This window comes from Syzygium oleosum, unplaced genomic scaffold (genome assembly GCF_021117445.2).
Source record: "Syzygium oleosum isolate NSW1041296 unplaced genomic scaffold, Sole_v2.1 Sole_v2.25, whole genome shotgun sequence".
Lineage (NCBI taxonomy): Eukaryota > Viridiplantae > Streptophyta > Magnoliopsida > Myrtales > Myrtaceae > Syzygium > Syzygium oleosum.
In genome coordinates this window covers 2,256,018-2,272,974 of record NW_026607509.1, presented here as the reverse complement: position 1 = coordinate 2,272,974, position 16,957 = coordinate 2,256,018, and the positions used below count along the sequence as shown (strand labels likewise).

At 39.4% G+C, this 16,957-nt stretch overlaps 1 protein-coding gene across 1 annotated transcript; it reads right to left on the bottom strand.

The window, feature by feature from the left end:
* Positions 1 to 13,319: 13,319 nt before the first annotated feature.
* Positions 13,320 to 14,483, bottom strand: LOC115671439 (putative disease resistance protein RGA3). The gene is made up of 2 exons (XM_056303006.1): positions 13,864 to 14,483; positions 13,320 to 13,809 (listed from the first exon to the last, which is right to left on the bottom strand). Exons 1-2 carry the CDS (start codon positions 14,481 to 14,483, stop codon positions 13,320 to 13,322), a joined length of 1,110 nt encoding a protein of 369 aa, XP_056158981.1.
* Positions 14,484 to 16,957: the final 2,474 nt, after the last annotated feature.

Below are 16,957 nucleotides of genomic sequence, written 5' to 3'. Positions count from 1 at the left end.
CTTGAAAATATTTTATTCCGTTTGGTATGAAAAATCTAATTTGATTTTCCTCCGTGCACTCCTTCTTCTTTGGCCAGTTGCCGGCCATGGTGACAACCGGCGAGGCTCAAGCTCGCCCGAGGTTAGCGAGCTCGAGTCTCGCCAGATCGGGGAGGCTCGAGCCTCGCTAGCTCCAAACGTCAGCGAGCTCGAGTCTCACCAGATTGGCAATGCTTGAGCCTCGCTAGCGCCAGACGTTGGCGAGCTCGAGCTTTGTCGAGCTCGTCCCTCACCTATGGCCGACGCTGGCCATACCGGCCAAGAAAGAAGGAAAAAAAAGAGAAAAAAGAAAAATAATTATAATTTCGATTTAAAAATATATATATTTTATAAGACTGAAGAGGGAGAGAGTGTGTGAGCCCGAGTGGGTTGAAAATGGAATCTAAACTCAATCCATTTAGACTCATTTATTTTAGGCTTTAAATTTTAAAACTCATTTGAGATAGGTTCTTCAAAATTGAAGTGGCCCATATATGACAGAAAACCCATTTTGACATGTCTATAAGATAAATATGTGCACAGAGAAGAACAAGCTCCTTTTCATTGCTTAATCCCTGTATTAGATGCCCACTATTTCGCCCTTCTACAAGAATGAGAATGATTGGTTTGGAAGAATGTGCAGTTTTTCATCCACAATTTTGAAAATTGAAAAAGGACTTTCTGAATATTAGAAATTAATGGAATAAATATTAAATGATTTTAGGTGTCGATATTTGTGTAGCTGCTGTTCAATATTACATAAGAGTCCAATTGCATATACCACAACATAAAAAAAGAAGTAAAATGTAAGCATCACACTTCGAATTGCTTCATGATGTCTTTGATTTGAATTAGTTCTCCAGTTCTAATCATCGATGTTAAATAAAATAAGTTCGATGAAAGTTAAAAATTATTAAAATATATTTCGAATTTGAGCCAGATAAAACCCAACGCGATGAAAATTTTCGGACGGTCCACTGCATTATTGAAGTAAAGAAAAGTTGGCAACACAACTGTCGGCCAACTCCAATTGTTGATGGTCTGCAAAAGAAAAGAAAAGAAAAGAGAGCTGTTCATTTCACCCTTTTGAGGTCTTTCCCGTTCTCGACATGTGTGGAGCTCTCCTTTCTTTTGTTTGTTTGTTGTGCAAGTGGAAAGCTGGCGTGCATGATTAATCGGTACTGGGCAATACTTTTCATTAAATGAAGACCCGCGGAGACTTCTATAGTAGGTGGAAAGGGACATCCACAAATTGCTTTTATGATGACGATGGAGCCCCATGTCTAAAGTAAAAAAGTGAAGGCAGAGAGAAAAGAGAGGGCATCATGAAGAGAGAGAAAGGGAAGATGAAGGCATTGATTCATCATGGCCATGGCCATTCCTCCTATTCTTCTTCTTCTTTCTCCTTTCCCCCTGGAGCTTCCTCTATCATAACACGAAGAGGAAGAATGAAGAGAGAGAACCATGAGACCAACCCAGAAGAGATTGAAGAAAATGTACGGAGAGTGTTTGTCTAGAAAGTTCAGAGTAGTTTTCTTATTGTGATTATACCCAAATGGTTTAGCCATTACGTTCTTGTGACTAGAATTTGTTTAATTTCTTGTGTGAGTTATTAGATATAAGTGGATCTAGAAAATACCGAATGTGTTTGAGTGTTCAAGTTCTGTTATAATCTCTATGGTATCGCTGGATCTTTAAGTTGATACACAGATTGAATCACAAGAAACGACAATAAATTTATTTTTTCTCCTTTTCCTCCATTTTACCCATTCGTTTGCTTTGTTTTTTATGACAACGACTACATTTTTGTATGAAATGGACAATGCATAAGAAGATTTCATTACAGACAACCCTCCACAATACTCAATGGAGATTTCTAGTGTTAAAAAGAGTTGTGGGAGTGCCAGCACATAAGGTTTGGCCTTTACCCTCGTCGCACATCCCAACTCAGGTGACAAGGTCCGCAATCAAAATGCTTGGTAGTTATTGCATGTCCATAGCAGGGTTGGAAAACACACATTCCTAACAAATTCTCTTATCCCCTAAAGAAACTGGGTGATGGTGTTATTCATGAACCTCCGTGTTGCAGAAAGATACCGAGCATCGGACACCTATGGCGTGTACTAAAATTGAACCCGATGCGAGAGAGAGTTGTTAGGTAATAGGACGGGGCAAACTTGGGGATTGTCAAAGTTGAACCTAATATTTAAGCCAGGACATCGCTTTCGTTAGCAGCCCGTCGCCACTTGACACCCGAGTTGACAAGGCATTACATACAGATTGATCAGTGGTCACTGACAAACCAGCAGGCCTACTTGTCGGAGGCCATGCCTGAAAACAAATTCCTATAATATCTGAAAATATTATAATTCGATGTTAATTGAAAATCCATCTATTAAAGCAAATATTTTTGATGTATTTATAGAATGAGATTAATATCACGAAAAATTTCAAATCGATATATGTGTGATAAATTTATTTTAAATTATTTTTTTTACCGCAAAAAATCCAAAACTGGTACACCTGTGACAATTTTATCCTGAACTATTTATTTTACCACGAAAAACCCTATACTGGTACAGTTGTGACAATTTTATCTCGAACTAATTTTTTAACCACCAAAAATCCAAAACTGGTACACCTGTGACAAATTTACCCTCTATTAGTTTCCGTTAAATTTTACTGTTAAATTGCTAAGTTTGATGACACGTGGTAGTTGACGGGTATACCAGTTTGAGGTTTTAGCCCTCTATTTGTCACAAATTTACCAATTTGTGATTTTTCGTGATATTAATTCAATTTAACGGACACTAACGAATGGTAAATTTGTCACAAATGTATCAGTTTGAGGTTTTGAGTAGTCAAAAAATTAGTTTGGGGTAAAACTGTCACAGGTGTACCAATTTATGGTTTGTGGTGTTCAAAAATATAGTTCGGGGCAAAATTATTATAAGTGTACCAGTGTGGGGTTTTTGGCGGTCCAAAAAATAGTTCGGGATAAATTTATCACATAAGTACCAGTTTGGGATTTTTGGTGGTCAAAAAACTAGTTCGAGGTAAAATTATTACGTGCGTATCAATTTGAGGTTTTTTATGATATTAATCATTTTTTTGTGTTATTTGCCCTATTTAAAAAATAGAAAAATAAATCAATTCGGACGGGTCTGAATCGGAAATCCAACAAAAGATACGGACCAAATAGAAAAGGGAAAAAACCACCAAAAACCCCAAACTTTGACACCTATGACATATTTACCATGAACCTTTTTTTGTGACACCAAAAATCAAAAACTATGCTATTTGTGACACATTTATCTCAATGTACTTTAATTCATGGGCATTTTCGTCTTTTTTGCTTTTTCTTTTTTTTTTCCCTTTTTTTTTCCTTTCCGGCAAGGGGGCCCTTGCCGGCGTCGGGCGAGGACGACCCTCGCCAGATCTAGTGAGGGCCGCCCTCGCCGGCGTCAAGCGAGGGTGGCCTTCGCCAGATCCGGCGAGGGCGGCCCTCGCCGGCGTCAGGCGAGGGCCGCCCTCGCTCAATGCCGGCGAGGGCCGCCCTCGCTCAATGTCAGCGAGGGATGCCCTCGCCAGATTCGGCGAGGGCTGCCCTCGCTCAATGCCGGCGAGGGCCCCCTTGCTGGAAAGGAACAAAAAAGAAAAAGAAAAAAGACGAAAATGTCCATGGACTAAAGTACATTGTGATAAATGTGTCACAAATAGCATAATTTGGGGTTTTTGGCGTCACAATAAAAAATTCAGGATAAATGTGTCACATATGTCAAAGTTTGGGGTTTTTAGCGATTTTTTCCCAATAGAAAATTACATGCTTCAAAAAAAGGGCAGGAAAAAAGGTAGGCCTGCGCACCGAAAAAAAAGCGCTTCATCAGAAAACATCAGAGCCACACAGGCGCAGCAGCAGCTGCAGCACCGGGCGCCATGGCCGGTGGAGGAGGAGGAGGGAAGACCAGCGTCGCTCGCGGGGGGAGGGGGCAGGGGCGGGGGGCAGAACGCTATGATTGCGCCAGCTGGCAGGTGCCTTTGTGGCAGCCGCGTGATCTCAAAGCCCCTCCCCTTCGCCCGAAAAAGGGGTACGGTGCACCTGCGCTGCGCGGAACAGCTGTTAAATTAGCCTACAGCGAGAGCACCGCAGTAGCAGTAGATTGCTGCTCTCGTCCATACACCTCAGGGCTCTAGCCTTCCAGTTCCAGCCTGGCGCGAGCTGTCCAAAACCCTTTTTATTTTCCCGATAATTCCAAACCATGCTCCCCCAAAAAATAGTTTTGTCGGAGCATTCACCTTTGTGGAAACTCCACGTACGGCTCGTCTGCTGTCTTTCTTTTTTTTTTTTTTGGTAGAAATCTGCGGTCTTTCTATGTTCTTGATTGGATTGATATCACGAAAAATCATAAATTAATATATTTATAATAAATTTATTATAAATTAATTTTTTGATCACAAAAAACCTTAAAACTGGTACACCTGTGATAATTTTACTCCGAACTAATTTTTTAACTACCAAAACTCCGAACTGATACACATGTAACACATTTACCTTTTGTTAGTGTTCGTTAAATTTTACTATCAAATTGTTGAATTTGATGACACGTGGTAGTTAACAGATATACCGGTTTGAGGTTTTACAGTCACAATTTACGAATTTGAGGTTTTTCGTGATATTAATCCAGTTTAACGGAGGGTAAATTGTCACAAGTGTACAAGTTTGGGATTTTTGGTGGTTAAAAACTTAGTTTTGGGTAAATTTGTTACAAGTATACAAGTTTGGGCTTTTTGGTGGTTAAAAAATTAGTTTGGAGTAAATTTTTCACAAGCGTACCAGTTTGGGGTTTGTTGTGGTTAAAAAATTAGTAATGGGTAAAATTGTCACAGGTGTACTAATTTGAATTTTTTCGTAATCAAAAAATTAGTTTGTGATAAATTTGTCACAGATATACCAGTTTGGAGTTTTTTGTGATCAAAAAATTAGTTCGAGATAAAATTATCATAGATGTATCAGTTTGGGGTTTTTCGTGATATTAACTGTCACGCCCCGAACCCTACGGACACGAAACATCCCGCTATGGTCGATATGATGCGACGACCCAGGACTCGTCGCCAACCCTTTTCTTTTTATCTTTTAGTACGCATGCGGAAGTGAACACAACAATTCCCGGACAACAATAATAAACAGGGATAGCAGAGGAAAACTAGACATAACAAAAGCCATTTTAATAATCACTTGATTAACCCCTGGGAACATACTTACAGGCCCACTCCGGGCGTTTTCACAAAAGCCAGCAAAAGACAAAGGTTAGGGTTAATCTACTCTATCCAAAAGATCGGCTTCCAGGCCTAACGCTCAAGGACCAACCAAAAACTGCGGTACTCCAAACCGCATAGGAAGCAACGACAAGCTAAGGTCCTGAAAAAGGTTTAACAACAAATGAGATAAAATCTCAATAAGTTAACGGCCTAAGTCCCGCTTAGGAGGCCAACTCGCACGGGGGTCCCTAAACAGGCGAAACGGCAACAACAACATCATTAACAACCACAGGCATCCTCACCTCGCCTTGGTACACACGTTGATGAAATGCATATGTCACATACTCGAAGCATTTAACGAGTTTTCCATGCATTAATGCAACACAGTCGCGCGTGTCTCGATTATAAGGGAAAACCCGCTTGGGCACGTCCCATACCATGCCTAGCAGTTTCTACCTCATAATCAAGCACTATGCATCACACGTATTCCAATTATCACGCCCCCTCGGGGCCACCACACATCAAGCGATACGCAGCAAGATGGCGGTCTACCGGTAAAAACCGGGCTCCGTCCCGCCCCGTCGGGCACGGCTACGTCAAACGATACACAGGATGACGGCATTCCAATACGGCAACATCAAACGATACACAGTAAGATGGTATCCCGTAAGGAGCATCAAGTCCGGCCTCGGGCCGCGACAAGGCATCCGAGGTATCGGCACTCCAGATTATCCCCAGGCATCCGATAAATCGGGCAACGTCAAGCGATACACAGCAAGACGGCTTTAACGTGTGACCACACGAGCACACAAGCATACCGGCCAATTATTATCTTTTCAATTAGCCCATGCGTCCATGAATAGTGCTCACACAATGCCGCATAACAAACCAAGTGGTCACACATGCAAACAGTCAATCAATTCCTGCAAACTTCGATGCCAAACATGTTTATCAATCACAAAGCATCACTGTCATTCTTGGCATACCCACAAAAATAATTTAATTCCAAAAATCCCATAAATTTTCGCTGCAAATTTCCATTCTAAACAATTAGTCATCTAATCAATTTAATACAACAATTCACGCCATAATCGTCACCATACAAGCTGGAAATCATAATTTGAGATTAAAGATTTTCCGAAATAATAATAAATAAATTCGGAATTTAATCATTTAATAATATCCAAGAATAATTTAATTTTCCAAAATTCAAAATACTTTCCCGAATCGAAATCGTTCAGACCGTTTTCCAAATACGCCAACTTATACAGCGAAATCCAACATTGGCATCACAATTTGACGTTAGAAATTTTCCGAAAATAATAATATTTAATTTTCGGAAATTAATTATTTAATAATAAAATATTAATATTTAATCCGAAAATAATAAAATAATATTTAATTCCGAAAATATTACTATCTAATAAAATAATCAACAATCATAATATAATTGATAACCTATCACCACATTCGCGATAACTTATCGCAATCCAACAATAGTCTATTGAACTATTACCGATAACCTATCGCCTAATTCTAATTAACTAAACATAATCTTAATTAAACTTAATCTAAATTACCCTAAGCAAGTTTAACACCCTAAACACGGGATTAGGGGTTAACTTACTCGGCTAACGCAGGCGACGACGCGAGGACGACGGCGGCGACGAGGGCGGTCCGCGGTGTCCTCGGAATGCTCCGGTGAGCGACGAACGGGCGTGGCGAGGGGAGACAGCTCCTGTAGTGGCTGGTCGGGGCTGGTTCCGGCGTGGCCTAGGGCTGTTCCCGGCAGCTGGCGGCTTGGATGGCGGCGGACGGTCGCTGGTCTGACGGGCACAGGCGACGACGCACGGCGGCAACGGGATGCCGTACGCACGCGACGGAAAGGGAGAGGGGGAGGAGAGAACAGTCGGTCGGGGAAGGTGGCCGAACGGACGACGCGGCGGCTAGGCAAGCGGCGACACCAGGCGGACGGTGGTTGGGCTGGTCGCCGGCGAGGACAAGCAGGAAGCAAGCCAGAAGCAGGAGCGTCGGGGGCAAGCCAGCAAAGGAGAAGAACAGAGAAGGAGAAGAAAGGAAAAAGGAAAAAGAAGAAAAAGGAAGAGAGAAAGAGGGGTAGGTGGTTTGGTCAGACACGCAAAAAGGGAGGGGGAGACCGGCGGAAAAAGAGGAGAGAGAGAAAAGTCAAATCGCAATAATCGCGATCTAACGGTCACGATTCGAATCCAAAAACGATCTAACGATTCCCGAAAAATCCTAATTAATAATATAGGATTTGGCCAAAGGGCATTAATAAAAACACACAGCGAGAAAGGTCTACCAGTCCAAATCTGTACCCGGTCAAAATTTCACTTTTCACCTATCCCGGACAATATCGAGGTTGGCCACAATAATATCGACATCATCCAATTAAATTCGTTGCGGAACTCCGAGAAATTCGATACCAAAGTTTGGGCTCTAAACGACGGCCAAATTCGATCGAGTGCGATTCTAGCGAAATCTCAATTTTAAAAATAATAACCGGGAGTGATCAGTTCCCGGGCGAGATTTTACTATAAGCACACTGACGAATTACACGTTTTCTAAATCCCAAAAATGGACCGAAATTCGGAATGTCACATTAACCCTTAGAAGTATGTGTAGTTTTTCATCCACAATTTTGAAAATTGGAAAAAGACTTTCTGAATATTAGAAATTAATGGAATAAATATTAAATGATTTCAGGTGTCGATATTTGTGTAGCTGCTGGCTCGTTCTCATCGTGTTGGGTTTTATCCGGCTCAAATTCGAAATATATTTTAATAATTTTTAATTTTCATCTTACTCATTTTATTTAACATCGATAATTGGAGCTTGAGAACTAATTTAAATCAGAGACATCATGAAGCAATTCGAAGTGTGATGCTTACATTTTACTTCCTTTTTTTATGTTGTGGTATATGCAATTGGACTTTTATTTAATATTGAACAGCAGCTACACAAATATCGACACCTGAAATCATTTAATATTTATTCCATTAATTTCTAATATTCAGAAAGTCTTTTTCCAATTTTCAAAATTGTGGATGAAAAACTGCACATACTTCTAAGGGTTAATATCACAAAAAATCCCAAATTGATACATCTATGATAATTTTATCTCGAACTAATTTTTTTACCACAAAAAACTTTAAACTGGTATATCTGTGACAAATTTACCACAAGCTAATTTTTTGATTACGAAAAAATCCAAACTAGTACACCTGTGACAATTTTACCCATTACTAATTTTTTAACCACAAAAAACCCCAAACTGGTACGCTTGTGAAAAATTTACCCCAAACTAATTTTTTAACCACCAAAAAGCCCAAACTTGTACACTTGTGACAAATTTACCCAAAACTAAGTTTTTAACCACCAAAAATCCCAAACTTGTACACTTGTGACAATTTACCCTCCGTTAAATTGGATTAATATCACGAAAAACCTCAAATTCGTAAATTTGTGACTGTAAAACCTCAAACCGGTACATCTGTTAACTACCACGTGTCATCAAATTCAACAATTTGATAGTAAAATTTAACGAACACTAACAAAGGGTAAATGTGTTACATGTGTATCAGTTCGGAGTTTTGGTAGTTAAAAAATTAGTTCGGAGTAAAATTATCACAGGTGTACCAGTTTTAAGGTTTTTTGTGATCAAAAAATTAATTTATAATAAATTAATTATAAATATATTAATTTATGATTTTTCGTGATATCAATCCAATCGAGAACGTAGAAAGACCGTAGATTTCAACAAAAAAAAAAACAAAGTAAGAAAGACAGCGGACGAGCCGTACGTGGAGTTTCCACAAGGTGAATGCTCCGACAAAACTATTTTTTGGGGGAGCATGGTTTGGAATTATCCGGAAAATAAAAAGGCTTTTGGATAGCGCGCGCCAGGTTGGAACTGGAAGGCTACGGGTGCGAATGGTAATCATTCTGCTCCAGAAATCAAATTCTTGTCAGAAATTGATTTCTGGAATTCTTGCCAGAAATTGATTTCTGGAGGAGAAATATGTTTGGTAAAACATGACTAATTCTGCTCCAGAAATTGATTTCTGGAACAGAAATATGTTTTGATTTGTTGATTTTTTTTTTGCACCTAAAAAAATTTAAATTTTACTCAAAGTGGGTGGCCATAGGTATTATAAGCCATTCTGTAAAGTTTTGAAATTTTTTATTTTTATAATTTTTTTTGGGCACCTAAAAAAATTTAAATTTCACTCAAAGTGGGTGGCCCACAGGTATTCTAAGCCATTTTGTGAAGTTTTGAATTTTTTTATTTTTTTATTTTTTTGGGTACCTCAAAAAATTTAAATTTTACTCAAAGTGGGTGGCTACAGGTATTCTAAGCCATTTTATGAAGTTTTGAAATTTTTTATTTTTTTATTTTTTTGGGCACCTCAAAAGATTTAAATTTCACTCAAAGTGGGTGGCCACAGGTATTTTAAGCCATTTTGTAAAGTTTTGAAATTTTTTATTATTTTTCTTTTTTTTTGGCACCTCAAAAAATTTAAATTTCACTCAAAGTAGGTAGCCACAGGTATTTTAAGCCATTTTGTGAAGTTTTGAAATTTTTCATATTTTTTGGGCACCTCAAAAAATTTAAATTTCACTCAAAGTGGGTGGCCACATGTGTTTTAAGCTATTCTGTGAAGTTTTGAAATTTTTGATTTTTTTATTTTTTAAAAACAAAATTCACCAAATTTCATATTTTCCCGAAATCTAACTTTTTTTATTTTCTAGAAATTTTTATGAATTTTTCTAGAATTTTTCAATTTTTATGCATTTTCTGAAAAAAAAAATTGTGAGAAAATAGGGAGAATGCATTCCAGAATCAAGAATCTACAAAAAGTAGCTTCTCTTTTTCTTGCCAAAAACTCATTCTGGAATAAAAAAATGCATTTTGGAATCAAGAATGCATTCTGGAATCAAGTATTTTTAACAAACGTATTTTTATTCCAGAATGCAAAAATCGCTCCAGAATGCATTCCGGAAATTTTTTAACAAACGTCATTCTGTTCCGGAACAGAATATTCCGGAATGCATTCCATGTGCACCCTAGAGCGCTGAGGTGTACGGACGAGAGCAGCAATCTACTGCTGCCGCGGTGCTCTCGCCGTAGGCTAATTTAACAGCTGTTCCGCGGAGCGTAGGTGCACCGTACGCCTTTTTCGGGCGAAGGGGAGGGGCTTTGAGATCACGCAGCTGCCACAAAGGCACCTGCCAAATGGCGCAATCATAGCGGTCGGGCCCGCCCCCCTAGCCCCCCAACGCTGGTCTTCCTTCCTCCTCCTCCACCGGCCATGGCGCCCTATGTTGCAGCTGCTGCTACGTCTGGATGGCCCTGATGTTTTCTGATGAAGCGCTTTCTTTTCGGTGCGCAGGCCTACCTTTTTCCTGCCCTTTTTTTAAGCATGTAATTTTCTAATTTTTTAACTATAAAAAATCCCAAACTAATACACCTCTAATAAATTTACCCGAACTGTTTTTTGGACCACCAAAAACCTTACGCTGGTACACTTGTGATAATTTTACCCTGAACTATTTTTTTGAACACCACGAATCCCAAATTGGTACACCTGTGACAGTTTTACCCCAAATTAATTTTTTGACTACTAAAAACCTTAAACTGGTACATTTGTAACAAATTTACCCTTCGTTAGTGTCCGTTAAATTGAATTAATATCACGAAAAATCACAAATTGGTAAATTTGTGACATACAGAGGGCTAAAATCTCAAACTGGTACACCCGTCAACTATCACGTGTCATCAAACTTAGCAATTTAACAGTAAAATTTAACGGAAACTAATAAAAGATAAATTTGTCACAGGTGTACCAGTTTTGGATTTTTGGTAGTTAAAAAATTAGTTCGGGATAAAATTGTCACAGGTGTACAAGTGTGGGGTTTTTCGTGGTCAAAAAAATAGTTCGGGATAAAATTGTCATAGGTGTACCTGTTTGGGATTTTTTGCGGTAGAAAAAATAGTTTGTGGTAAATTTGTCACGGGTGTACCGGTTTGAGATCTTTGGCGGTCAAAAAATTAATTCATGGTAAAATTATCACAGATGTACCAGTTTGGAGTTTTTCGTGATATTAATCCTATAGAATGTAATTGTGCAAGGAATACTTTAAATTAAAGCGACGTCATTATTGAATGCAAATACTCGCATTAAAGTGATGAGAACATAAACAAAATGACTTGTGATTTTATAGTAAATCGAAAAGAACTTATAAGGTGGGAAAAAAAAACATCAAGCATATGATAATTAATTAATAAAATAAGTTAACGAAAACAATAAATAGGAGTGAAATCAAGTGTGAAATGTGTACTAACATAGGGCAGCTCCTTTGAGTTGTCAAGAGAGATGTAATTCTTTAAATATAAAAAATTTTAAGGCTGTGCATGGCAATCATTTTGTGCCCGAGAACAGATTCTGCTTAGAAATGATTCTTTTTTATTCTATGCCCGGAAATAATTTCTAAGCATTTGAATGTATTTGGTAACTGCACAAAATTTCTATTCTTATAATAGAAAAAAAGCAGAAATGCGTTTGGTAACTACACAAAATTTCATTTTATTAATAATATTTTGAATTTTTAATATTTTTTTCTTTTTTTTTCCTTTCCCTTCTCTTCCCTTCCTTGGCCTATGGACGGTCGCCGGCGTTGGCGACCGGCCACAGGCTAGGGCCCACGACGGCGTCGCGGCCCTCGTCGCCACCGTCGCCACCCAGGCGACCGACCTGAGTGGCGACGGTAAGGTCTGCCTCGCCGTTGCAGCCACGAGCCGCCCTCGCCGGCCTTGGTCTGTGGCCGGCGGGTGGCATGCCGAAGAACAACAACAAACCAAAAAAAAAGAAGAAAATCAAGAAAAATCAGAAATATAAAAAATTGTTCTAGAATCAAGAAGTTTCTTTTTTTTGCTTATTGATTTTGTTCCAAAACTGATTATGGGAGCAATTTTTTGCAAAAAAGTGCTCGGGCACAATAAATTTAACAAACGGATTTCTGCTCCTAAACTGATTCTGGAAACAAAAGAAATAGAAATTTTTACTATTTGGCAACTTGCCAAAGAGTCTCTTACTTATCAAGAAATTTCCTTTACCTCTTTGTGCATTGCTCCCCAAAGCAAGAGATCGTTGGTCAGGCAAACAATCAATTGAAAAAGAAAAAAATACAACAGTATCATTAAGATTTCAAATTACATAACTCAATTATCATTTATTTCCACTCAAATCCTAACTAAAAGACATGTCTTTTTTTTTTTTTGGTTAGAAATGTAAATGGAGATCTTTCTTTTCGGGAAGGTACATATTTTTTTTTATCCTCATGTTATAGTATTTATTTGTGTGAAAAAAATATCAGAGCTTACAACAGCATAAACTATTAAACGAACCAATGACCATGCATTCTTTGCTCGCAAACATCATAAAATGATGATTTTCAGATAGCGGAAAATAATTCCAAATATCATCCTAATCGAGTAAAAAAAAATCGCAACATACATTTGTTGAATTTTGTGTATACATTACTAGCGTTTCACTCTGGTCACAAAACACGTTATAGTCGCTGTAATTTGGGGCATTCGTGGATTGTATCATAGTGTATATAACCATAATTACTTGAGTTACTCGAATTGTATTTTCTTTACCAAGTAAATTACATCAACAGATGTAATGTGTAAATTCCCTATTATCTTGAAGTTAGATTATGGAAATATTGCGAATTCCCAACCACCAACTCTCGTTTTAAAAAAAAATACCATCGCACATTAATTAGAAATTAGAAATGAGAAACGAGGTGGAAATAGCGCCGCCCAACTCACTTAAAGAAAACACATACACCTTTTTATTAGAGACTCTCTCTACAATATCAGTCGAGAGAACTCCTTACTCATACATAAGCACACAGATATTTCTAGAGTGGCCAATCCGTTAGCCACACATTGCTACACTCTTCTTATAATAAAACATTTTACATATTGAGATATTTATTCGCAATTATATTCTACTTCAACATCGGATCTCCTCCTCAATTTCCTCGCAATTGATTATTTGCAGATATGTCAATGTGGCAATGCAGCGAATGCCATCTGGTAAAGAGGACAATCTAGGACAGTCTTCAATCCCCAATGTTCTCAGAGAAGAACAATTTTGCAGCCACTCGGGCAATACCCTCAAGTTGCGACAATCCCCAGTCATTATCCTCTGCAGTGTACTTGCAGAACCTTCGAGCCACCCGGCCAAAGAAACAATTTCTGATGATCCCCCGAATATGAAGGATTGAAGCCTCAACACGAAGCGTGGTTCATTACTTTCGCCTTCTAGCAACCTCAAGTTTCGGCAGCCGCCGCTAATCCAGAGATCCTCCAATGCCTTCATATTCTTGATGCCTTGTGGTAAGGAGGCCAACTTTGGACAACCTCCAATGAGCAACTTATGGAGCGACGTGAGCGATTGGATATCATCGAACAAGGCCTCCAAATTCTCACACCCTCCAATGCTTAGCCACCGCAGAGATGTCAAGCATCCTATTCCCCTCTCCGGGAAATGCTACTGTCTGGTGGTTATGAACAAAACGCGGAGGCTGATCATATTCTTGATGTCTGCAGGCAATTCCTCGAGTCCCCTGCACCCGCCAAGACCTAAGCACTGCAGATTGCGAAGCTTGCAGACCGATTTGGGGAGTTTCTTGATATTACGGTTGTCGGATAGATGAAGAAACCTCAAATGATTTAGACCGCCAATGGAACTAGGCAGTATGTCAAAGCTAGAGCCATATAGATCTATCACTCGCAAGTGCTTGAATCGAGAAATGCACATCTCCAGAAAGAACTCCCTAGAGGAACCCTCCTCAAACATGACGGTACGAATGCGGCTGAGTTTGCCCAAGCAGCTGCATAGTGCATCTTTTGGTACACGAGATGGGTTGGGAAATGATATATGCCAAGTCATCGGGCAAATATCCTGCGCGAACACTTTCATGTTTGACGATTCCATTTGTGCCACCGAAATGGCAAGTTCGTGAATGAGGTCGTGCATTCCGAAGATCAAGAATGGATAGTATTCCTGGACAGCATCGAAGAAGGATCTCGACAACAGCTCCTCCAAGTATTGCCATCCAATCTCTTCCAGCTCCTGATTATTTCCGCTGGATTGGATGAGCCCGTTCGACATCCACAGTTGGATCAAATCAAAGTTGACTAACCTGCGTTTCTTCGGGAATATCGAGCAATAAGCAAAACATTGTTTCAAGTAAGGCGGCATTAAATCGTAGCTTATCCTTAGTGAAGGTAAAATATGAGTTTGTAATTGCCACATCTCACTATCTCTTACATATTTCCTGTCGCTCCGGTTGTTTTTTTTGGAATACAACAAGCTTCCCAAAATCTTAACCGCTAGAGGATTTCCCCCGCACTTGCTCATGATTTCCTTGCCGATTACCATAAGGTCCGGGTGATTCTTCTCTTGCCCTTGATCACACGCTCACTTCACGAACAAAGCGAAAGAATCCTCTAGCGAAAGGTTAGCCAAATTGAGCGGGGGACAGTGCCCATGATTGAGGCGGTCGATTTGTTCCGTGAAATCACAATGACTTTACTCCCTTCGGAAACGCCTCCTAACAAATCTCTCAGTCTCACCCAATCCTTCCGTGTCACTTCCCACATATCGTCCATTACGAACAAACATCTTTGTTTCTCCACAATACTTCTTCCGCAATTTTGCAGCATTTCAACTCTATCATATTTTTCTCTATGACCAAGAGACTTGACGATGTCTCTTTGTATCTCCTCAACTTTGAATTCTACTGGCATGGATAACCAAACTTTGTGATCAAAATGTTCGTTTACCCTATCATTTTTTTTTGGTAACCGAGGTGTCCGGGTTTACCCTATCATTTTTGTATACCAATTTAGCAAGAGTCGTCTTTCCAGTATCCGCTTTTCCAAGAATCGGAATGACTGCTATCGTTCCAGCTCCACCATTATCTGATCTTCTCAAGAGCTCAATTATTCTTTCCTTTTCTTCGTTCCTTCCAATCACATTTGAAGGGCGTACAAAATAACGAGTTTTCCTCCGCGGAACTATAGTCTTGTTATCAACATCACTCAAAAAATTAAACCGAATTTTCTCTTCATTGATCCCATTAAGTCTCTTTCTCAGTTCTTTCATTTTATGCGCCATCTTAAACTGGAAAATGGAGTTGGATAGCCACTAAACTGGAAAATGGAGTTGGATAGCCACGAGGACAAGTAGTGTACCTTTCTTTTAAGGGTAAAGCACTCGGTCGACCTCGCCCATCTCCACAAAGCCCTGGCTTCGAATTCGTCTAGCACGTCCTCGGCATCATAGCAGAAGTCTTTAAGCTTTGACAACCCAAGTCTCACAACTTCGGTTAAAAATATGTTTTGTGTTTGAGGCCGAAGCGAAAATCTAAATATTTCAAATTGAATATTTTGTGGACGTCCTAAATCGAGCAAAGCAAATCACGTGATTTCCCTCTACAAATTGGAGTCCAACGTGATGATGGACTTTGACCGTGAAAGAATAATTAAAAAGGAAATTCTGGATTTGTTGTTTGGCTCAAGGAAAAGAAAAGAAGTAAACTCTGTTTTGAAACCAAGGATAGATATTATCCTTTGGAGTCGGCCAAAGAAAAGAAAACAGAAAAGGAAAGTTGGGCTGAGCATGTCACGTGGGTTTTCCTATTCTGTGTTGAAGTTGGCTGCCATGGGTATATATATTATATGTTTTCTCCTTTGGTCAAGATAGTCGCAAGATTGGTACAGACCTTTGGGCTATTCTTGAAGCGCTGCATTCGTGAGTGCTTATTGTTCAGCGACTGTTGACAGAGAGGGAGAAATATTGAGGCGCCGTTTTGTCGAGTGCTTGTGGATTATCTCCATGGGTTTTCTTCGTGAAATTACATTAAGAGTTCAAGTATTCGTAGCGATTTGTGTATAATTCCTTCGTGAGATTGAGAGATTATTTCGTGAGGAATTGTGGGGTTAAACACTGCATGAGTTATTGAGTGTAATTGGGGCTTGGGAAACACTTAGAGTGTTTGAGTGACTCGAATGTGGTTGTAATCTCCGTTGTATCACTAGATCTATAATGGAATTCGTGCTGCTCTCCTCGTGGACGTAGGTTACTACGATCGAACCACGTAAATATGGTGTCCGATTGATTTTTTTGTTCTATCTATTTTATTGTTCGATCGCTTGGCTTCTGCAACAGCTTCGTCTTTTGTTTGCTTCTGCTCAGCATCGGCGAGCACCTTATTGATCATCTCTAGCATGTTCTTGAGCTTCTCTCGATCATCCTTGATGCCCCTTCCAGTTGAAATTTTTCAACAGCCGATGAATCTAGTTTCTCCACAAGAGGTCCGAGGATGCTAGAGACGACCTCAGACATGGTTGTGATTGGTGTTAATGATTTATGAGGAGGTTTAGCGTAACCGCTGTGCAGGAACTAAACTAGTTATGAGAAGAAGGATAGCAAAGAAGTATGATTTTGGCCCGGTTATATAGGCAGAGACATAGGAATACGCATGGTGGGATGTAGTATGTCCAACGTTATTCTAAACTGTCACATAGTTCACTCAATTCTTGGTGGAAATCTGCAAGCCATTCGATGCTGTTCCAATTAGA